Source organism: Typha latifolia, chromosome 2 (assembly GCF_019914945.1).
Source record: "Typha latifolia isolate L0001 chromosome 2, TyphaL0001v2, whole genome shotgun sequence".
NCBI classification, from domain to species: domain Eukaryota; kingdom Viridiplantae; phylum Streptophyta; class Magnoliopsida; order Poales; family Typhaceae; genus Typha; species Typha latifolia.
Genome location: NC_133087.1, coordinates 17,487,738 through 17,509,851, shown reverse-complemented (window position 1 = coordinate 17,509,851; position 22,114 = coordinate 17,487,738). Strand labels below are relative to the sequence as shown.

The window sequence follows — 22,114 nt, the reverse complement described above, 5'->3', positions numbered from 1 at the left end:
AGCCAAGTTTCTGTTCGGAAATAACGAGCATGCCCTTCACTGCTCGATCTTTGAATGCCATCGCCTCGTGTAATTTAGAGCCGGGAGTATGACTAATTGAAACGTGGTGGATTAATTAATGCCGTTGAAGGGCCCTGGTGTTTGGTAGCTCTCAGCTGATCCTGTGCGGCTCGAGAGGGCAATAGTACTGTCGGCAGTGAGCACACGGAGGGCGTTTTGGTCATATTCGGAAGGGAAATTTGCACACGAAGCACGAGCGCACGACATTTAAGTAATTTTAGGATTCAAACCCTATAATCTCGCTATTTGTAGACCACACTTGTCATCTCCATATAATAAGCAGGAAAGCATTTTATAACGTTGTTGGGAAAAGCTAATGCTAAAGTGCGTTTTATACATGGTGTGTAATCGCAGGGATTGAACTGCAAATTTTGGAAGAGGCAGGTCCTGAGTTGTAAAAATTATATAAATATATATATATATATTGGCGTGATGTTTCTCGTGAAGTGGCAGATTAGTGGTTTGTGAAGAAAGTTGGGGGTAATTAAGTGCTGACAAAAAGGATACGGACATGGAATGCGTGACGATCCAGGTAGCCAATGAGAGGCCGACACCTCGGTACCCCAGAGGTGGGCCCGCAGCTGGTGGTCGGGAGAAGTGGCGGGCGGTTTTGGTGTAACGGCGGGAACACCGGAGGAGTGGCCGCGAGGACTTCGCACTTGATCTCGGGCGTCGGACGGCTGTGGTTGCTCCCACGCCATCATGGAAGGTAGTTGTATTATTATACGTTGATTTGGAGGGGGAGTTGAAGTAGTTTAGTTGGTGGGGGTGGATCACGTAAGCGACCGGCAATCGCCGGTGGACGGGGCCGGATGGGGAGGAAGAGACGGACATCGTTACCTACTGGTAAGCAGCCGGTCGAGGGAGACACGTGTTTTGACCGGGAGCGTGGGAATGGAACGAGTCGCGACTTTAACTGGTGTTAGGTGGTTGGACGGATGGGATGGAATCATGGAATGGATGTTCGCCTGTTTACACTACACAGCGGATCCAGGACTCCTGTGAGCTGTTCATATGTGGACGAGAAGCGGCCAGAGGAAGATGCGAAGATATCGTTTTAAATTTTTAATTAAGTTTATTTTTATATTTATTTGTACTTTATTTTACTTTTAATGTTACTAGACCTGAATAAAAAAGATCACGCTCGAACTCGATCTAACCCGAAGCGGCCATTCCTGGGCCACAATATTCCCTAATTTGGGCTATTTAGGCCCAAATAGTTCGGCCCGTAACAGTAGAACAAATGCTGCATAATTACTATCTCATGCTTGCATGCATGCATCTTTGGATTGTGCATGCTAGTTCTAAAAATATATAACATGATGATAATGATATATATAACTCTAAAGAAAGAAGTACACTATAATTAAATACCATGATCAACTTAAACATATGATCAGTCTTCTTTAAGATCATATAACCATCAAAACAAAGATGAAGGCAAGATCCAGATGCTCTCGTCTTGCAAACTCCTAATCAAGGCTGACATGAAGTAGTTCAGACTTTGAGTTGATCAAAAGAGCGAGTAGCCTAAGTCAAGCACATCAGTAAATGAAGGGACTGAAGGGATGCATGTGTCTGAAACTTGAGGCAGTGATCCAAAATTGGAACCTTGCATCAAAGAAGAGGCAACATCTCCCATACTAACATCACTGGACGTAGGAAACCCACATGCACTGAGCTCCCAGAGAGGCTCGTCCACCCAGAATTCGCCACCGATCTCGGCGAGGCAAGGGAAGTCCTCTGAAGAGGACATTGCACCCACTTCACTTCCATAGGCGTCCAAAAGAGACCCATTTGTTGGAGAATAAGATGAGGGGGTACTAATGGAGCCATGCAGGTGCTGGACTTGGTTGTGAGGAGAGAGGATTTGAGCGTTCAACTTGCATGTGCTACTAGTATCTTGGTCTGGATAGGAGTGTTTGGGAGATGACCTGAGACAACTCTCAGGGATTATGCTGCTCAAGTAGCCAGACCTTGTGTCATCAGAGAATAAGAAGTCGGCAGCGATGTCGCTCTCCGCCGACGAAGCGAGGTCAGGAACCGTGCTAGTGCTGTGATGACTTGGTTGGAATGCAATGTGATTAGTGTAACATTGAGTTGGTATGCTCTGATTGCTTGGTTGCATGGAGGTGTTGCCCACGAACTGGTGTGGTTGAGTTGGTGGCGGAGCCATTGGTGGCTGGATGAAGCTCTGAGTGTGGAATGGAGTGAGGAAAGAATGGAAAGTGGAGATGGGTGTGTCAGTATAGATGAAGTTGGTCCTAGCTTGGGTTCCCTTCATGGAGAGGGCAGCCCTGTCATAGGCCAGAGCAGCCTCTTGGGCAGTGTCAAAGGTCCCAAGCCAATGCCTTTCCTTTGTTGTGGGGTCTCTTATCTCAGCAGCATACCTCCCCCATGGCCTCCTCCTCACACCAAGGAACCTCCCTGGCTCTGTTGGCTTCCTCCTCCCTCTCCTCTCATTAGGAGATGTGGAGGTTGCTTGTGTTGGTGAGGAAGAAGATGATGGTGGTGATGAGTTTGCTAGTTTAGAATCACCAAATCCCATCACAATTTGGTTGTATCCTTGAGCTTGTAGACTCGTAGTGTCTAAGGTTTTGGAGGAAGACATTAGTGGTTGAAAGGAGAAAGTGAAAGAGGTTGGTGTGGAGTGAAGTTGTCTGTGTTTCAGAGTGGAGTGGGGGTGAAATGGGGAGAGGTCCAGGGGATTTTAAATGGATAGAGTTTAATGTGTTAGGAGGGAAAAATAAAAAGGACACTGTAGATGGGATAGGGATGTCATGGATGCATGACCATCTTCATCACTCTCAAAATTATATTTTATATGGTATGATCCTCTGTTCAAGTGTTACTAGATTACTTGTTATATATGATCAGACTAATTTGAGTGCTTGGCATTTGAATTTGAAATTAATATCTTCAGTGGATTTGCTTTCCTGAGTAAGATTTTTCGCATGTGCTACCGCAATATAGGCGAAATAAAGTTTGGATAAATTAAAATTCATAGGAAGCTCTATGCTGCTTGAAGTGGAGCAGTTAGGTTTGTTCTGAAACCTCTGCATGGGATAACTTCAGAAGGATGAGGACATTCATTTTATGGCATCTTCTTGGTATATTAGTCAACAATATAGCTTCAAGTGACCCTCACATGAGGGAGGTCCACAGTAGGTCCCATGGCTCTCTACTCTCTTTGACTCCCTCTCAGTGAGCTCTACCCTTGATCAGTGCAAGTGTGTTCTTATCCTTGTCCCAGAAGTTTAATTTATGCCAAACTGGCATATATATTAATTTTCTGTACATGTGCAACCAATTCAAGTTGTAATGAGAACATTAAAAGACAATCATATCAGTAGGGATAAACAAGAGAAATAGAGCTTTCATGTCTCCTCAAAGTAATTAACAAAGGCAGTGAAGACCTCCATGGGTCAAAAAGAGGAAAGAAAAGGATATTCAGCATTTCAATGCTTAATGCAACAGCCATCAACTATTTAGTGGGTCTCAAATGAAATGAAGTTGATATATATATATATATATATATATAAAATCAGAAACAAGCTAAGCAAGGTGTCCCACGAGTCACTACAATAAACTTCAAATTATGAGTGGATATATTAGTTTAACGATTAAATGACATCGACACGGTCGGTCTTGGAATCTATGACCCTTGACTTCTCCACTGAGAGGCATGGTGAACTTTGATGCAGATGGTGCAGTTGCAAGAAAAGGAACATGCTCCACTTGTTGGATGTTTTTGATCAGAATTGGCACTGTCTGCCTACTCTTAAACTTGCCATGCCATGCCATGCTATTGGGCTATTAGAAAAGGCCAAGCTTATAGTGTAGTAGTAGTATCTTACCTTGATATCTTCTTGCCATGCACGGAATTTGTATGCATGGGTATGTGAAAGGAATAACAGACAACAACAAGTAGCAGCGTGAGATTAACAGGAGAGTCAAGTCTATCATCTGAAAAGGTGTGGAGATACAGTATGAGCAAAGAATTGAAACTAGTCCTTAGTAGGGTGAGAGTTGTAAGAAAATTTTTGGGCAGTTCCATTTACCAATTTGTACTATTCATGGAATTGGCACAACACCCAAACCACAAGCTTTTGTCCACACCATAGGTCGCCCGGGATTTTGGGGATGTCTTTATACTACTTTGACTTTAGGTTCCTAAGAGAGGGAGAAAGAAGAAGGAAGAAGAGAGAGAGAGAGAGATGGCAAGTGATTGCCCACCTTCAATTAGTACCACTTAATTAATATAAGCAGGTGGAAAAGCTAAAGAGACCACTACTATATGCTCATTTGTCTCAGAAACTGGGGTGCTTTCTGAAACATGACTAGGTTCCAAATAGTTTGGCCTTCTGAGTTTTTCTTTTCTTTTATGTTCTTACCATCAAGTCCCAAACTAGACTACTTTGCTATGTTCAACTAATTCAGATTAATAAGACTGCCAAGAGTAGAAAAAGATGTGGGTCAAAGTCATTTTCTTGAGACACTTACTTCATGCAAGCATCAGAGCCTTAAAGAAGGGAAGAATGTGAATGTTTTGTTGATCTATAGGACTTCAAATTACCAGTGACTCTGAAAAGCTTAAACCATTGTAACTCAGGAAAATATAACACACACTGACACACACTGATGCTGTGAGCCTGTGATGCATATATACACTGACACCATTCACTCACAGAAAGAGAAAAGATAAAAGGAGATTGAATTTCTGCACTTTGTCGTTATCCAACGAGTACCCCATAAAAGAGCCAGAGCGTACCAAAATCTATAAATTCTAAGGAGAAAGGAGAGGGGGGGGTGAAAAAAGGAAAAGATGGAACAGTGGAATGGGAGGGATATGGGCTACGACAACAGGGCCCTACTTCCACGCGTCACCCTGTGATCTCGGCTCTCGTACGTTCGATCTCCACCGAGGTAGGGCTTGCTCCTCTGCTCACGCGTGCTACAGGGGCATACGGCGACGTTAATTATAGGTAAGTGGAGGAGGTTTTGAGTAGAAATGTTTGTCTCCATGTACGTGCGTACGTACGTACGTACTTACTTGTTTAATTTCTTCCGGGATTAAAGGGATTTTGAGGTGATGGTGGCAGGGGAGGTTGTGGGTCGGCGGAATATATATATATATATAGAGAGAGAGAGAGAGAGAGAGAGAGAGAGAGAGAGAGAGAGAGAGAGAGAGAGAGAGAGTTTGTGATGATGGAATGGGGAAGGGGAAGGGGAAGGAGATAAGATGATGGGAATTGAATGAGTGTACGTATACTGGAAGAGGGGAAGGAGGAGTTGGGTCAGCAATCGTGCCTTTTGGCAGAGGGAATTAGAGAGTGGAGTGCTCTGGAGTGGAGTACTTTGGGTCACTGTAGAGTGTTAGACCCATGGATGTTACACAGTGGACAAATCCCATCTGATAACGGCCATTAATAGGAATGTACATACATGTACTAAAGCGTTTATCCATGGTATATATGTCAGTATGTGTTCTTCTTGGTAGGTGAAGTTTTTTAGTTTTTTAGTCCCACATCGGCTAGAAGTGGTGTACTTAAAATAAAATAAATAAATATAAAACTTCCGCTAGAGGAAGGGCTTGAACCTTCGACCTTGTGGTTAACAGCCACACGCTCTAACCAACTGAGCTACTCCAGCAAATTAACTAAGTATTAAATGCCAAAATTTTAACGGGTAAAAAATGACTTTAAATAAATTCCTATCTACAGTTGTTACATTTGAAGATGGTATCTTCAGACATAAAGCATATCACTGTTGTAAAGTAGATTACATCAAAATTTATCTAACATTGAAAGTAAATAAGCTGACGGCGGTCACAAATATAAATTCTAGCACAAGCTGTCTCCTCGAGGGCAACAACAGTAACCATGTCCCCCACAAGAACATTAAGCAAAAAGCCAAAAATACCTTGCTTTCTGATAATATATTATGACAAGCTGGAACTTGGAGACATGTTTCATCTAAATAGGCTTCTCCATCAGATGCTGTCCACTGGTAGTCAACATTATGTAATTTACCCTTCAGAATCAAACATAGTATAAGGCAACTTGCTCCAAATTAAAGGATATTAAAACTTTTTTTGAGTGTTTGTGATAGAAGTAGCAGAATAAATCTTATATTACCTGGAGTCAGCAGTATGAACTACAGTTCCAATGTTGTCTTATGATCATCCGATCAGAAGAATATAACTGGTCCCTGATTATCTTAAATGGTGTAGTCAAGACCCTGTCAAGCCAATGAAGCTTACAAGGAATGAGATACTTTCACTTGTACGATCACAATATTTGTAGAAAGCAAGTCATAATCTACAAGATGGCAATTAAGCATTGATTATTAGTTTGCCGCTAAGCTAACAAAGCAGGATCTCATTATGGTTCTCTTTTAATTTTCATGACAATGAGAATAATTACAAGATGATTTAGAGAATACAACTTCCACTCGTTCTTAAAGAGCAATTGAAAGTTTATGCATTCTTAAGAATGTATTCATCAGATCCAACTAACAAGAACTTGAGAAGATCCAAAAAAATTCTGTACTTGATTATGAACATACCCTTCTTCTAACCCAACTATGGCCATTTAACAGATCCAGCCACCCTATTTTCTTGTGCGTGATGAAGTAACCTTCTCAGTTTCATTGTGCCACACCATCTCTATCTGGAAAAGTGGAAAGGAAAAGGACACATTTTATTCATGTGAAAATGTGAGTAGCAATCCAAAACGAAGTTGCAGAAGTCTTCAAGAGGTAAAAGAGTATGAATGCAAATTTAAAACTGGGACATCTGAAATGTTGAACTTACAAATTAGCTGACATGATCAACTATTCACTAGCATAATTACCAAAAAAAAGAAACTAATTATTGCAATCATACCTCACCCACAACTACTGTATCTCCTTCTTTAACTCCACGTTTGATAAGAGATTTGTTAACACCACATGCCTCCAAAGCATGCTGGAATCTTCTTAATGATTCAGCATATCTGCTCAAAAAACTTTACATTAATTCCTACTTAAAAAACACTTGAATTTCCGGTGTAAACAACATTTCAAGCAATTGTAGCATGCAAGCTGGCACAACAATAAAATGAAAATCAGTAAACTTGGCCAAGTCTACAACATGTTCTCATAATGAATCTTTCAGAAACTGGTGTAGTGTATAATATTCCAGTAGGAGGACAAGAGAGGTAATTCCTTTTCAGCATAGAGAGAGGTGTATCTTTCAGAAACTGATATAGTGTATAATATTCCAGTATGAGGGCAAGAGAGGTAGTCCCTTTTCAGCATAGAGAGAGGTGATTCTATATTTGCTCAAGAGAAGTTGAGCAACAAATTTTTTCTCATCATGCAAGATTGTTCTACATGACTTCTTTTAACGGTTTATTATCATCCCTGACAAATCAAAGCATTCATCAGATGCAGAAAAGGCAGAAAACCAACTTAGTGAAGTAGCGCAAAGTGGACACTATGATAGCACATGCAGAGAACCATGAGACAATCCCACTTTCAGCGGTTATTCTATATTATTACAGTATTATTATCTACATTCATAAAAAGAAGCTTAAATCTGCAAAATCATGCGATCAGAATGCACAAAGGTGTTTAAAATGTCTTAGATTATGAAAAGAAAAAAAGAATTCTGATAAGAATACAAAAGAATAGAAGACGTACTGCCAATTAGTCATTTGGACAAAACGTTGTATTCCAGCTCCAACCACATGCCATGTATTTGAACTACTATCATGAATTATTTCGAAGTCATTCATGGAAGAGCTCCGTTGCTTTTGTATTGTATCAGCAACATGATTCAGATTTATTTGACTTGTCCACCCTGCAGCAAAAAGTAACACTATGAGTAACAGTATGTCAACAAAATATCACGAACTAATGATTTAGATAGTCTATTGTTGGACTTAGTACACCTTAAAACTACAAAAGAAAAAGAAACAGCAGAGTTTACAATTTTACATGACTCAAGATGGTGAAACAGCAGAAAGCCATTGATGTGCAGAATCAGAAAAATGCACAAGAGATTAAAAGCATAGGTGAGAAGGAACATAGAAATGCAAATTTCAGGCAAAAATTCCATAATACGAGTAGTTTAGACATTCAAGCAAAATCTAAATTCCACCAGCATATCAAACAAAAACAACTTTACTGATGAAGCAGAAAGAAATCAGATTTCTTCAAGGAGAAACAGATGTATGTATCAGGGCACCGTTGCTGCCCTTTCAATTTCCCCATCATTATTAGCTTTAGATTTTTTTTTAAAAAAAAGTTGCTAAAGAAAGCTCAAAACAACTGACACCTGAGAATCTAGCTAAAAAGCTTTTCAATTTAAAAGGTAATTAGTTTATAAAAATAAAATATCCCTTCTTTCCTGGTCCCAATTTTATACCATAAAGAAGTTTCACAGTGCCTTCATTAAGTTCTACGTTCAGGTTAATCGTAAATCCAACAATTTGACTCCTGATCAGCTTGATAGAGACAAAAGTCATGCTACAATAGCCACCATGCGATGCTGATGTATATCTAGGGCACAAAAGTGTTCAATGGGCGAAGCATATAATTTGAATATGTATGTACGAACTAAACGGAAGTGTTTAACAGGCAAAGAAATGCAAATCACACATGTATGTATGAATTAAAATCAACAAAAAAAGAACCTGTAATTTCATTCTCTGCTTCCCTTTCTTTCCGTAGAAGTTCAAAGGCAGCAAGAACAACATCATGTGTTCCCTGCCGGTTCATTGCACTGATGCAATAAGGATGAAATCCACGAGCTATTAGATTCTCCCTGAACACATCCCATCTTTCATATGCTTCTGGAAGATCCATTTTGTTATATACAACAACGTACGGCTTTTCTGCCAAACTAGGGCTAAATAATTCCAGTTCCAAGCGAACTGCATCAAACTCATAATCTGGTTGTTGCCCTGAGCCATCAACAACATGCACCTACCAATCCACACAGAAAAAGGAAATAGCTTATTCGCAGTTTTGTATGTATAGGTGATCCTACATAGATTAACACCAAAATAAATATATAGATTATAGAAGAATATTCATCACAGCAGAAGATCAGAACTATCATGAACTCTCATGAACTCTGGAGATCTAGCAAACTCAATTAAACATAAGATTTTTAAATGGGCGAAGATGCGATGGTTGAATTCATTAGATCAGCAGGAAGAATTTAAAGAAACTAAAGCACTGTATTGAAAGAAAGATGGGAAGTCATGAGTTGTTTTGCAGAAAGTCAATATGGTTCAATTGTGGGACTGCATAACCAAGCAAGTTGAAAAAAGAGAACCAGAAACTTGTCATATTTAGGGTCATAAAATAAGTAAATATATCCTGGTATCCTACAAAATGACGCTTGTACATTTCAGAAGAAAAGAAATTGACTTGTCAAAAGGGCGATCAGACAACAAAATAAATCATTTAGCGAAAGGAAAATATTGACATGAATTACATCAGTAAATATAATAACATATGCATTTATAAATGTAAAAGGATAAAGATCATAATTAAATGGTAAACTACATAGTACATACCAGGACAGAACATCTTTCACTGTGCCTCAAAAATTCATGCCCCAAACCAAAACCCCTATGTGCACCTTCAAGCAAACCAGGAAGATCTGCAACAACCATCGTAGCATCAAAGTCCAATGTTACAACCCCCAGGTTTGGAAGTAATGTAGTAAAGGGATAATTTGCTATCGTCGGCTGAGCAGCGCTTATAGCACTTAAAAGAGTGCTTTTCCCAGCATTTGGAGCACCCACAATCCCCACATCAGCAACAAGCTTTAGCTCCAAATCCAACCACCTGCCCAAGAAATTTAACCTAAGAAATATTGTACTAACCTACAGAATTCATAAAGGCAACTAATGGAGCTTACATGGATATATATATATATGAATCCTAAAAGAGATTTTGACAACAAAGGCAGAACTTGGACTGGGAGAATATGAAAATCTCAGCTTATAGAGGTGCCTGCAGATATCATGAAGATAATGTACAAGAAACCTACGCCAAGAAGAACTAAGAACAACTTATATTCTGTGATTAACTTCAGCAAAGTGACCTACTGCATATTTCTTAAAAGACGAATATGAAAAGAGAAAGAGTAGACAAAGTGAAAGAGCATACATTTCAGCACCTTCTTCACCATTTTCTGCAATCTTGGGCACCTTGCGAGTCCCCGACTTAAAAGCGGCATTCCCTCGGCCGCCCCTCCCACCGGGCAATAGCAATGCCCTCTCCCCAGGATGCACCAATTCAAGCAAGATCTCTCCTTCGCCGGTTACCCCTTTCGTAGCCTCTCTAATAACCGTCCCTGGAGCGACCTTCACTACGACATCCTCCCCTTTTGCCCCCACCTGATTCCTCCCCTGCCCATGCTCCCCTCTCTCGGCCCTGAAGTGCACAGTTTTCCTGAACGGGAGCAAAGAATTCATTGATCCGTCCACCTCCACATACACATCTCCTCCCCTTCCACCATCTCCACCGGAGGGCCCACCATATGGCACAAATTTCTCCCTCCGGAACGCCACAACGCCATTGCCCCCATCTCCAGCCTTCACATATATCTTTGCGGTATCAAAGCACCTCATAACCGCAGGAACCCCTTTCTCCTTCACATCTTCCTCAGATTCGCCGTCTTCCTCAAACTCCAATTCATCTTGCAAGAGCTCTTCCTCAGGATCCGAATCCAATCCCGAGGACAGCACCACCTCTTCGTCCTCCCCTTCTTCGACCTCTTCCACAAAGATGGAATCTTTCTGCCTCCTTCTGCTTCCTCCGCTGCTTCCGCGATCGAAAGGCGTCTTTTTGACGAAATCCACAGCCGGGACAGCCGCCTCGTCGAGCTTGACCTCGCCAATCGAGGAGGAGTCGAGGGAGAAGTCGTCCTTCGGTGGGAGGCGGGTGTAGGTGGTGGCCTCTCCCCCGCCGGAGCGGTATGCCGGAGGGAGGGGCTCACGGGGTTTGAGATGGGGACTAGAGGTAGAATTTGGGTTCTTAGAGGAGGGTTTTCTAGGGTTTCTGAATTTAGGGCGAGGTCCGGCGGAGATTGAACGGAGAGAGGAGATGGATGACGAAGGTCTGTTCGAAAGGGGACGGAGGAAGGAGAAGGATAAGACGGCGGTCGCCATTGTTGTTTCCAGAATGGATGGGATTCATAGGAGATATTTTTGAAAAGGATTAAAAAGAAAAGGATAGCCGTTACCCGTTTGCATCAAGAAAGAGTTTTTTTCTTCTAAATAATTCAGAAAAAATAATAAAAATCTCCGGTTGGCGTGCCTCGCGATTCGGGCAGCTTCGCCGAGATTCGTGCGCCCATGCTACTCTTGCTGATCATGGGTTGAATTCTTTTCTGCTACAATTCTCTACCAAGTTGATATAGTTTAGGATGAAATGGTATCAAATTATCTTGCATTTCATGCAAATAATAGCAGCTTGGTTTTGCAGCTGCCACCATGCATGAACTTGAAACTGCAAGAATAAATGGTTCTTCTTGGAAACATTGATCCAAACACTGGTGACCCTCAGATTGGTATATGTGTTTTTATCCATCCTGAACTAGACAAAGAGCTCTCTATAGATTTAGATCAATAATAGTTTTTTCAGCTATGGGTATCTAATAAGTTTTCCCTTGTGTTTTATTTTTTGGGGTATCAGAAGACAATCTTATAGTCAAATGACTCTTCCATAACCTCCAAAGGAATGTACATGTTCAGAAATATTAGCAACATACTGCACACTGGATCACAATTCCATGTCTGATGTCTTTCTATGTTGAAATAACAAGACTCATTTCCTTAACATGAGGTATTGCTTGCTTGCAAGATGTGGATTTTAATAGGTCAGGCTCAAAATACCTTCCTTTGACTTATGGGCAGGTCTTTGCCTGTCATTTTTCTTGGATGTCATGATATTGCCTGAAACTTAAACTTAATAACAACTGTTTAGAGGATCTGAAGAGATAAAGCAAGGGGTACAATTGTCAATTGAAATGAGATCTTACAAGAATAATTTTACAAAGGAGGGCTCAGCAAAATATAATCTCTAAGACCCAAGCAAATATGGAATGTCTAGATGATATGATCTTTTTTCTTTTTCTTTTTTTTCAGTTTTGCAATTAAAAAGAAAAAGGAATAACTCATCAAGGAGCTAATAAATACATACAATATTTCCAGGGAGAAAAGATGAAGCATGTTAGACACTAAGCAATAAAACCACACATATACAGTTGAATTTTTTTTCTTTTTCTTCACAAGCATAACAGAAACTATACTAGCTGAGATAAGCTTAATAGCCAGTTGGCATTAAAAACACACAGCTCCAATATCGGCTTCAGAGCTGTTATGCTCTGAAGTCCAATAAATAAACAGCAAATAGTTCCTTCCATGAGCAAGCTTGGACATGGACTGGCTACAGTTGATGAAGTCTTATCATCAAGAAGAAGTAAATAGCTGGCTTCCGAGTGTAACAATTGCAGTTCCATCACCCATGACTGTCGTCAGCGTCATCTCTGTCTCGAGAATCCGGTCAAGCTCTGCTGCGACAGCCCTCATCTTTGGCCGTCCTCCTCCAGATGGATTCAAGCATTCAAGAGTCAAGCTGACCAAATCTCTCATCCCTTCTGAAGTAAAACTGCTACCTAATCTTTGATCGATGAGTTCATTTGAACGAATATGCGATACAACCTATCAAAAATTAAAATCTTAATCAGGAGGGTCTTCAGATATTCAGAAAACATTTAGCTAGGAATCCTGTATAGTGATTTACTTTAATAGAACTTCAGTTCAAACTAAGAGTGAGAGAGAATGGGCTTCAGAAACAAAGAGTTGTTCGTATATATCTCAGAATTACAGTAGAAATGGAGCTTTATTTACAGATTAGAGCCTTGCTGGTCTAGGTCTGATGTTGCAATATAATGTTACACACGTGGGAGTAAATAGTGGACATGATTCCTCAGAAGACTTGGACAAAAGCCCAAAAACTTGGCGAATCTCCCCATAGAGTCGCAGTAAGATTCATAACGAGCAACTAACTTACTAAGACTTTGTGCAAATAGAGTTCTCTTTAGAAGAGAAGCATTAGATTCAAACTATGTTGAGGGTTTAGTGTTCTGAAAAGTTTTAATAGCATGAAACTATCAGTCAAGCGCATTTGTAGGTTACATTACCCACTGAGCCAAGTATTCTTTTGATTCTCGCGACGTAAGGTGTGCAGCTTCCTGACCAGTAATGAGCTCCAAGAGAAACACTCCAAAGCTATATACATCGCTGCTTTCAGACAGATGCTCTGATGCAAGAATCCTAGAAACAAGGCATGGTCATAAGACTGTCATTATAGAAAAAGGATAATTGCAGTACACATCATTGCTTTCAGATAGTTGACTTGATACATGAATCTTGAAAAAGAGAGTCATACAGTTAAAGAAAACAAGGATAAACTAGAACCTGTTATAATGCACAATTACTGACCGAATGACCGATATGGGTAGTCAATTGGTAGGTTTCCCTTAGTCCAGCTCAAATAACAGAATGCTATAACATAAAACTTATGCTTCTTTTCTTGTGTGCATCTAATAATAAAAAACTTTGGCTATACAACAGAGATGAATTTTTTATAAAAGAGCACCTCTATGATAATGTAGATCTTCTTACCACTCTTATGACCAAGGGGATATATTCATGTGTACCAATCTGTCAGTGTATGTATGTTTGTGTGCAAGTATACACATGTAGAGACAAGTTGACAGACAAATAGTTCTCATTTATTACTTGATGTATCATGTATGGTGTGAAACATACTCTGGGTCCCGGAAGATGTCCCTGCCATATGTGTGGGATGGTCCAACACCTTCCAATCTTTGAACCAATTTAGCAATTCCAGCATCTGCTACCTTTGCAATAAAGTTCTCATCAACCAAGACATTATTTGTTTTGAAGTTCTTGTGTACTAATGGAGGAACAAGATTATGCAGATGGGATAAACCTGTGGTTAAACAGTAGTAGTGCTAAGTGGCTCCAGATAATTTGATTTCAAGGTTTATTTTCGCATGTTCAAACTGTTTTTCAGAAAATGAAGAAAATAACTTAATAACCTTTGGCTACTCCTATGGCTATTGAGAGCCTCTGTTTGAATTCTAGCCTTGTCACAGAATCTTTTCCGGTATCTGCAAAAGAGCAAATGCCCTTACAGTCCATACAGATGAATTATTACTTGTTTCAGGCAAGCTGAGCATTACCATATAGATGGCCACGAACGCTTCCATTTGGCAAGTATTCAAACACTAGCATTTGCAGACCACCTTCCTGACAGTAACCAATAAGAGTAACAAGGTTGCGGTGATAGATCTCTGATAGTTTCTTGACCTGCTTGGTTGACGAAGAAGTATTATAAACACTAATTTGAAGTAAAACAGATTAAATTATTGTGGTCAAGTTAGCCAAAAAAAAATTAATCAAGAATAGCAGCAGCAGCATATTGAAGCGAAGGCCATATAAATAATTGATGATAGAATCCAGGTGAAACAGCAAGTAAAAATTGGTTTGTATCCATCTTGACCTTAGTTTGATATTGAAAAGGAAAAGATAGCAAGTTCTATATAGCAAAGGTTAATATAGAAAGTGCAAGTTATTATTCTGTCATATAGGTCCTTCACCAGTCAATCTTTGCAATTAACAATAAAGATCTAAAATTCATATTATTAAATGATTTTGTCTCCTACCATATGCTCAAATTACTGTATAGGTTATAGAATACTTCCATTTAGTTGCTCATACATTGGAATGGTTATTACTATATCCTACTTGGTATCCAATTCGCATTCCACCACTTGTACCTATCACCTTAATATGATGTTGCAAACTCACAATGGTGTTTAAACCTTTCTTTAATTTGTATGTCAGTGTCCTCGATTAGGGAGCCTAGCAAAGTCCTCAAATCTCAATTCTACATGTCCCAAAATGAATCATGAAACAAGGGAGGTAATAAGAAAAGGAAAGTAGAGTAAAAGAATGAGATTTGAATGACCAAAAGCTTTACTTTATTTCCATATATTAGCACTTTACCTCTTCGACGAACTCCTGCCTTGCAGCACCTAAACGTCTTTTGATCGCTACAATGGTACCATCTAGAAGCAAGCCCTTGTACACCAGCCCAAAACTACCAGCACCGACCAGATTGGACTCACTAAAGTTCTTAGTCGCTTGTTCTAACTCTTCGAGCATAAATTGCTTAGTTCCTTGATGGCGTTCACCTATGGGGCCACAACCGACTGATGAAATCCGATCTCCTCTATTCCATTCCACTGCCAATTTTGGATTACAAAATAGAAGCCTATACATCAGGAAGTGCAACACAAGCATTCCAAGTATGCAAAGAAAACATTCAAGAATTCATACCTAGAGTAGATGGGTCTGATGAACCAGTCTCAGAATTTTTATTTGAGAAGGTCCTACAATGCAACACATAATACCACAGAAATCCAAAAATGATCAATAACAATGCAAGACCACCTGTAGTGATTCCGGCTAGGGCTGCAGATGACCACGACATCTGGTAGAGACTTGACTCGCTCCGAATGACTGGCACATTGAATCTGGAAAGCGAGAAGAAGACAGTGCTGAGAAACTAATGCCACCAATTAATGATTCAATTAAATGAACACTCCAAACATAAGGAGTGTAACTCCTATAGTGCATGAATAGTATTCTGAACAACTCATCACAAAGTCCTGCTGCTGAAGGTAACATTCAAAGCTCATAAAGATAAGAATCTGGATGCTCCTCCTACCTCCAGAGATGGTACTGGCTCCAATGTCACTTCCACAAATAATAGTAAGCAAAGTTTGGATGCCAATGCAGCAAAATTACCTCCGAGCTGCTCAGCTACAAAGCCGAGTACTACTCAGAGAACCTAGCTGGCATCACCTAAAGATCGACTAAAGGAAAAGGACCTTGTACAAATGCTCATCGCCACAATTTAAAGATGGCGAAAAAGAGCTACATTATCAACTTCCAGCATCCCACTGCCCTATCCACTGATCCGCAACTCAGTTGTGACAAAAACAACTCAGTCACATCTCATTCAGCAACATCTCGTAACCTTCCCCATGGAAGAACAACTCAAATGTGCAGAACACGCTAGAGAATCTCAGACTGCATCCACACATGATAAAGAAAGAATCAAACCGACAGATACCGTCCTACACCGTCGGCGACCGCAGCCTCTTGGAACTGATTAAACAGTAACCACTAGGGATCACTTGAGTGTCCTCAGTGGGTCTTAAAGCAGTAAGGAGAAGCAATCAATGAAAGGAGGAGACCAAAGACACAGATGGGTAACTTGGTACCCCACATGGCAAATGGATCCCTGCAATCTTTTATCAAAGGTAATTGTTTTGTGTATTGGTTTGCCTCCCATGTGTGTTTAACATACACCAGCCTGTGGAATCTACCAATCCAGAACAGGTAATGGAAGTGTGGAGGGATAATATATATAAATATATGTATACCTCTATGTATAAATATCTCTATGTATGTGGGCCAATTTACCAACTGTAAAATGTGGGGATTTTACCAGCAAGAAGTGGACAGTGAGAGAGGCAGTGCCTTTTGATTAGATCAGAGCAGGAATGGCCATTATGGGCACAGGGGATTTGCGAAAGGTGGTACCCAAATCTCTCAATCTCAGGATCTCCCTCCCCCACAAGCATGATTTCCACCCTGCCATTTCCCATGGCCTCCTGGAGGAAGAAATGGATCCCCTTTCTAGTACCAAACAGTGAGATCCTATAGCCATTGAGATGATGGGTAGGGAGGGTTGTGGGGGAGCTGGAGCAACCAAAGCAACCTTCCTTCTCCCATGTCCTGACTGGGACACACACACACACACACTCACTCACACTCACTCACACACAACGAAAACAGTCTTTGGTTTTCTCACAGTAAGGTTAAGGGGAGGTTGGCCATCCTGCTTCTTGCCATTTGGGCAATCAATTCTGGACTTCTGGTGTGGAGTCTCCCTCTCCACACCCTTCTTGGGGCCTTTGGACAAGTGATCCTATTGGAATGGGAGTGGCTGGGACCCAGAATTGTAGTCCTTCTGGCTGTCTTTTGCTGTTGCTGTCCTTACTATTATATGTTAGTGATTTTGGTTTAGTCTCTGTTACATGGGCTGGGGATAGGCTGGAAAGCCTAGTATAGTGGAATTGTCATGTAGTGGATGTATACAATGCAGAGAGAGAGTGGGCCAAAAAAGGGGACAAGCTGAGGCTTTTGGCTTTGGAAAAACTTTTGAAGACTTTAAACTGGAAAGTGAACCTGGTCATGTTATACTTTGTCTCTTAGACCAAGTTGCTGGACTTCAAGCTATTAAATTATTTACTTTCTCTAGTGGAGGAAGTTTAATATCACATGACTAACTCTAACACCTTGAGAAGTTATTTTTAATATCACATGACTAACTCGAACACCTTGAGAAGTTTTTTTTTCAAAAAAAAAAAAACATAGTGAGTATTATATTATACAGAAAGCCTTTCACTTGAATTGAATAATAGACTAGAAACTCAGACCTCAAATAGAGGAAAACGAATTAGATTTCTTCTTCTTCTTCTTTTTAAATATCAGAACATGCGAACTAATTGTCCTCAGTTATGCATCAGAAGTCAGTTTTCTGGTGACTAGTTCAGAGATTGCAAAGTTTGTATATATATATATATATATATATATATATAAATACTTAGGCCTATAGCAAGAAAGGCTGTCAGCATTCGTGATCTCAGACTTTGCTCAACGAATCAAACCTGAGTAATGCTATGTCCACAGATAATTTACAAATATTTTACCAACTATCGCTGTGAACAGACAAGATTTCCTATCATCCACGTGTAAAGTGATTGTCGAGTTAATCTTAAAACCTGCAACAAGTTTGAGAACTAAAGCACCTGTCATCCACCGTCACGTCGAGTGTACTAAATCTTAGATTTCCTCATCGATAGATTTTTTATGAACGGAATCTACTTGGCTTTTGTTAGATTTTTCACATCAGCAGTAATAAACCTTCGTTTCTTTTGAAGGCCGAGCTCAGATTCGGAAGTACATGGGATCAACCCTACAAGATGTCAAGTTGACCAAACAAAGTAAAGAAACTTAAAAAAATAAAAAAAAAAAGAAGAAGAAGAGAAACATGAAGTATGTCCAGTGTAAGAATCCAATGACTGCCACACTACAAACACTCACGAGACAATGCCAAATTACAGCCTGTGATTAGAGCCAAGAGTTACCACATAAAGCCTTTTCCAGGTCATGCCAAAGAAAAATTCAGAAGAAAAATTTCCTCCATATAACATCAAGTAGGATTCAGAGAGCAAATGGGGATCAAGTTTCTGACTTAGCTTACAATATGGAGTACATTGAGCAGGGTACTACTTACTATATGTCATATTAGATCTGAGTCCATCATAGCAGTGAGATGAAACAAAGTAGAGATGAGTTGGAGGGGGCCTGCTACCAAACAAAGTGTGCAGTCCAAATCAGAACCATATCTTTCTTTTGGAATGGGCAGGCCACAGCACATGGTATATACAGTTGATGGTCCTTAAGACTGCAATCCATCAGATCTGATAAAAGTTTCTACGATTTCTGCGCTGCCTTCCCTCCTCCATAAGCCTTCAATCAGTTTTCAATCAGGTATCAGCAATGTATCATACGGTAACAGACAATAATTAAGCAGTGTTGCAGATGCTACTGTTCAACAAAGCTGAAAACTGCTCTTGTTGATAATGTAGTCAGTAGTGAACTGCTGATACTACAACCATTTCTCTACCTTTCGTACAGAATATAAGCAAAAACTACAGGTTATAGAAACTTGGTTATCCAAGAATGCATAAAATCCTATTTTCACTGCATATAATGCGAGCTTGAGAACTCTTTCAAATTCTTTGCATGTTCTCATCAGTACAAGAATAAGCAGTTGCAGAAAACTAACCTAGTAATGGACAACAAAAAAGACTAATTATTGCATGAACAATTGGTGAAGCTGGATCGATTGTTGATTGCATGTTACATTGCCCTCCAAGCCTGCATGTAGCCAGATCTTCGTAGCACCAACTGCTGATTTGCTGGTATCAGTGACCATTATCTCTCACAGGGTTGAGTACATAATGTTAGTTTCATATAAAAATCTTCAACTGTTAAATTTCAAAAAGCAAGCAGCTAGGTATTGTAATGCAGCAAGAATAGCTCAATATTAATGCATGCGAGTGATCACAACTTGTATGCCAGCAAGCTCAAAAGATCCAAACATTACATTCAAAATTCACAATGAATGGAATAGAAAAGGGCTTTACATACTCAAAGCCCAGTGCAATAGAAGAAGAGGGCCAAATGAAAAATAGCATCACTATTTATAAAGACGATGAGACCATCCTTCAAAATCCTGTGTATAAGGCATTCATTGAAGAACGCATCCAGATCAGTATTGCACCGACTCTTTAATAAAAGACGTGTGGCTCAAGTTCTCCTAACTTGTCTTTCATAACTCTAGCTATTCTCCATAAATAAGCTTGTGTTATCCAAGTACAGAATCTGATACACCCCATTTGTAGGGGCAGCTCTGCCCTCTGTTGTGCAGCCTATTGTTTCCTTCAAGTTTACAATGATCAACAACAAAAAGAAGAATAAAGGATAAAAAGGAAACAAAGAAGACCCATTTGTCCACCATAATGTTTATGTTCGTGATGAAACCATCATGCATTCAGGATTCTCCACCCATATCCGTAATAGTAGTATGATTGTTCACCAAGGATATTTAACATTCATCACAATAAATCAAACTACACATGTACGATCAGACAAGCAGTCATCAACAAATTATGATCAATATTTACCATCAAAACAAAAATGTCATTATTAGAAAGATCATTCTTTTCTCTTATTACAAAATGCAAAATCTGCTGGCATCAATAAGCAGACTTTGCTGGCATCAACAAATTATGAGAATGTCCATCCGTCATCCTCTTTATGTCATCCAAAAACATTATGACACGAATACCAAGAAAACCAAAACAAGGATTCACAAGATTGAAAGGGGAGCAAATGAGTCATTTTTCACTTCATTATCTCTCAATATACAGACGATAATGCGAGGTGAGCCTTGAGAAACATGGAGGTGATATTTATACTATAGTAAAGTAAAGGATAGTATCTTTAGCCAAGATCAAAAGAAGATCTCTTTGAAAATCCATATACTTGCCAGTAGACTGAGAAGACAAGTAAAAAAGTGGTCAACTTTGTCTTAGATACGATAATCAAAGCTGGTACCAGAGCATATGTAATTCTTTGCAGTTTGCAACAGCTCCATTCTCTTTATCTTCAGGCTTTCATTGGCTAAACCACTTTTCCGTACTTTGGCATGGCTCCATTCCAAGGGGCTGAAAGCAACAACTTGCGAGCAATTATTCTTCTTTGCATTCACAGGATTGGATTCTTTTATTTCAGCAACTGTTTTATGCATATTCTGCCAAATACATTCAGTTAAACGCTTTCATATCAAGACTGAGATCAAAACATAGACTATATGACAGAAAACCTATCTAATGAGAAAATATATTTTAATTCAGCGAGAGAAGTATTACATTGTTCAGAGATTATGAGGTTGTAACAAATTCTGAGTGTATATTGTCTGCTTGATGCATCACAGCTACACTGTGTCCTACTGTCCTTTCATACAAAACAACGAGGTAAAGCTTGTGCACTGCCAAGTCGGCAGTTTGTTCATATCCCAAAAATCTGCAAGACTGAAGAAACATCAGTAAAGACTAAAATTTCTATTTGAAAACAGGAAGACATAAATATAACTATATACACGCAAACATAATACAAGAATAGTTTATAAGGAATTGGTAATATGCTTGCTTATGCAATGACTTTGAGAACTTAGGATTTTTTAAGAGACAGGAAGAGTTATCCTACACTATATCTCTAGGACCCAATTATAAAAGCTCAACTCATGAAATATGTTCAGAATAGGTTGATAGCAAAACGTAATAAAACTATACCAAGATTCATTTTTTTTCTGATATTTTTGTTACAATATGCTAGAGAAGTATACCCCTTATGAAATGTTACCATGTTCGTCAAGATGCGAACTCCGAGACCGAGATAGAAGCATGACCTATTGAAGTTGCTAGATTACCTCCTAAGAGATTTTAAATGAATGATCTCAGACTTAATTAAGAAGTATTAATTTATGAAAGAAGTAACATCACAAATATTTCACATTATTGATCAATTGACAGCAAAAAAGGGCATGATCCATACATAGAAAAATGATCCAATCCACCATTACTTAAAATCTAAGTTAAATCCTAATAGTTTCCTCACTCTCTCTCTCTCTCTCTCTCTCTCTCTCTCTCTCTAGTCAAATCGAAAGACAATCAGCTAGCCACTATCCACCGGCAAAAGTTTCACCTTTTCTAAAGAAGACATCAAACACGTAAAAAGAAAGTACCATTATCTAATAACGCATGCAAATGTGAAGAAGAGAGATACCTTTCGGGGGCTAAAGGCAATAGTGCGAGATGGATCGGGAACAGGGGAAGCGGATCCGGGTATATACGGCGACGTCGGATCGTCGGGGAGAGAGGAGAGGCATCGGAGCCAGTGGGAGCAGAGTGCGGAAGGATCGGGCGCGAGCTAGAGTTAGGGTTAGGATTTTGTATCGTGTCAAGAGACGGGCAGCCATGGACGTCGATCGAGATTTCTCGGCGCAGAGAGATGAGAGGAGGGAGGAAGACAAAGGCATGGAAGAGCATTATAAATGGGCCCAGTTTTGTTCATTTGGGCCTTCTCAAACGATAAGTGGGCTCATTGGGCTAACATGAATAAAGTTCTTGGGATTTTTCGTTTCACACCCTAGAGGCCTAAATGTTATATGTTTTCTTTCTGTTTACACCCTATCTATTGGACTTTCAAAAGCCACCCGTAGTTTCTGTGATTTGATGAAATTGGAAAAGGATAGG

General features: G+C 39.8%; 3 protein-coding genes, 1 long non-coding RNA gene and 1 other non-coding gene across 10 annotated transcripts; all 5 read right to left on the bottom strand.

The window, feature by feature from the left end:
- Nucleotides 1-1,444: 1,444 nt before the first annotated feature.
- On the bottom strand, nucleotides 1,445-2,727 carry LOC140782519 (ethylene-responsive transcription factor FZP-like). The gene has a single exon (XM_073129130.1). The coding sequence runs from the start codon at nucleotides 2,669-2,671 to the stop codon at nucleotides 1,574-1,576; it is 1,098 nt and encodes a 365-aa protein (XP_072985231.1). The 5' UTR covers nucleotides 2,672-2,727; the 3' UTR covers nucleotides 1,445-1,573.
- Nucleotides 2,728-5,638: 2,911 nt separating this feature from the next.
- On the bottom strand, nucleotides 5,639-5,712 carry TRNAN-GUU (transfer RNA asparagine (anticodon GUU)). The gene has a single exon. It is a non-coding gene; the product is annotated as a tRNA-Asn (tRNA).
- Nucleotides 5,713-5,739: 27 nt separating this feature from the next.
- On the bottom strand, nucleotides 5,740-11,289 carry LOC140780920 (probable GTP-binding protein OBGC1, chloroplastic). Of its 2 annotated transcripts, none has more exons than XM_073126638.1 (8): nucleotides 10,228-11,289; nucleotides 9,630-9,903; nucleotides 8,739-9,030; nucleotides 7,744-7,903; nucleotides 6,947-7,055; nucleotides 6,628-6,731; nucleotides 6,198-6,380; nucleotides 5,740-6,093 (listed from the first exon to the last, which is right to left on the bottom strand). In XM_073126638.1, the coding sequence occupies exons 1-6, from the start codon at nucleotides 11,229-11,231 to the stop codon at nucleotides 6,672-6,674; spliced, it is 1,899 nt and encodes a 632-aa protein (XP_072982739.1). In that variant the 5' UTR covers nucleotides 11,232-11,289; the 3' UTR covers nucleotides 5,740-6,093; nucleotides 6,198-6,380; nucleotides 6,628-6,671. The 2 variants fall into 2 exon arrangements, with proteins under 2 accessions (XP_072982739.1, XP_072982738.1); XM_073126637.1 differs by having other exon boundaries at nucleotides 6,198-6,300; nucleotides 10,228-11,288.
- Nucleotides 11,290-12,268: 979 nt separating this feature from the next.
- Nucleotides 12,269-17,088, bottom strand: LOC140782943 (probable serine/threonine-protein kinase PBL22). 4 transcript variants are annotated; one of them, XM_073129853.1, is made up of 8 exons: nucleotides 16,672-17,088; nucleotides 15,495-15,691; nucleotides 15,162-15,400; nucleotides 14,336-14,462; nucleotides 14,192-14,263; nucleotides 13,899-14,082; nucleotides 13,268-13,400; nucleotides 12,269-12,785 (listed from the first exon to the last, which is right to left on the bottom strand). In XM_073129853.1, exons 2-8 carry the CDS (start codon nucleotides 15,646-15,648, stop codon nucleotides 12,534-12,536), a joined length of 1,161 nt encoding a protein of 386 aa, XP_072985954.1. In that variant the 5' UTR covers nucleotides 15,649-15,691; nucleotides 16,672-17,088; the 3' UTR covers nucleotides 12,269-12,533. The 4 variants fall into 4 exon arrangements, with proteins under 4 accessions (XP_072985954.1, XP_072985950.1, XP_072985951.1 ...); XM_073129849.1 differs by having other exon boundaries at nucleotides 16,704-17,040; XM_073129850.1 differs by having other exon boundaries at nucleotides 13,899-13,983; nucleotides 16,704-16,982.
- A 1,188-nt stretch (nucleotides 17,089-18,276) lies between these two features.
- On the bottom strand, nucleotides 18,277-21,918 carry LOC140781127 (uncharacterized). 2 transcript variants are annotated; one of them, XR_012107643.1, is made up of 4 exons: nucleotides 21,645-21,918; nucleotides 20,729-20,882; nucleotides 19,081-20,610; nucleotides 18,277-18,761 (listed from the first exon to the last, which is right to left on the bottom strand). It is a non-coding gene; the product is annotated as an uncharacterized lncRNA (long non-coding RNA). The 2 variants fall into 2 exon arrangements; XR_012107644.1 differs by having other exon boundaries at nucleotides 20,729-20,890; nucleotides 21,645-21,892.
- Between the last annotated feature and the right edge of the window lie 196 nt (nucleotides 21,919-22,114).

Coding starts and splice junctions, on each gene's coding strand:
- LOC140782519 (XM_073129130.1), bottom strand. CDS start 2,671: ATGTCTTCCTCCAAAACCTTAGACACTACGAGTCTACAAGCTCAAGGA.
- LOC140780920 (XM_073126638.1), bottom strand. CDS start 11,231: ATGGCGACCGCCGTCTTATCCTTCTCCTTCCTCCGTCCCCTTTCGAAC. Junction 7,904..8,738: donor AGCAGAGAATGAAATTACAG/GTTCTTTTTTTG, acceptor TTTTTGCTGCAG/GGTGGACAAGTCAAATAAAT. Junction 6,732..6,946: donor ATACAGTAGTTGTGGGTGAG/GTATGATTGCAA, acceptor CCACTTTTCCAG/ATAGAGATGGTGTGGCACAA.
- LOC140782943 (XM_073129849.1), bottom strand. CDS start 16,831: ATGGGAAATGGCAGGGTGGAAATCATGCTTGTGGGGGAGGGAGATCCT. Junction 14,083..14,191: donor AGCCATAGGAGTAGCCAAAG/GTTATTAAGTTA, acceptor GTTTAACCACAG/GTTTATCCCATCTGCATAAT. Junction 12,786..13,267: donor AAGAATACTTGGCTCAGTGG/GTAATGTAACCT, acceptor AATTTTTGATAG/GTTGTATCGCATATTCGTTC.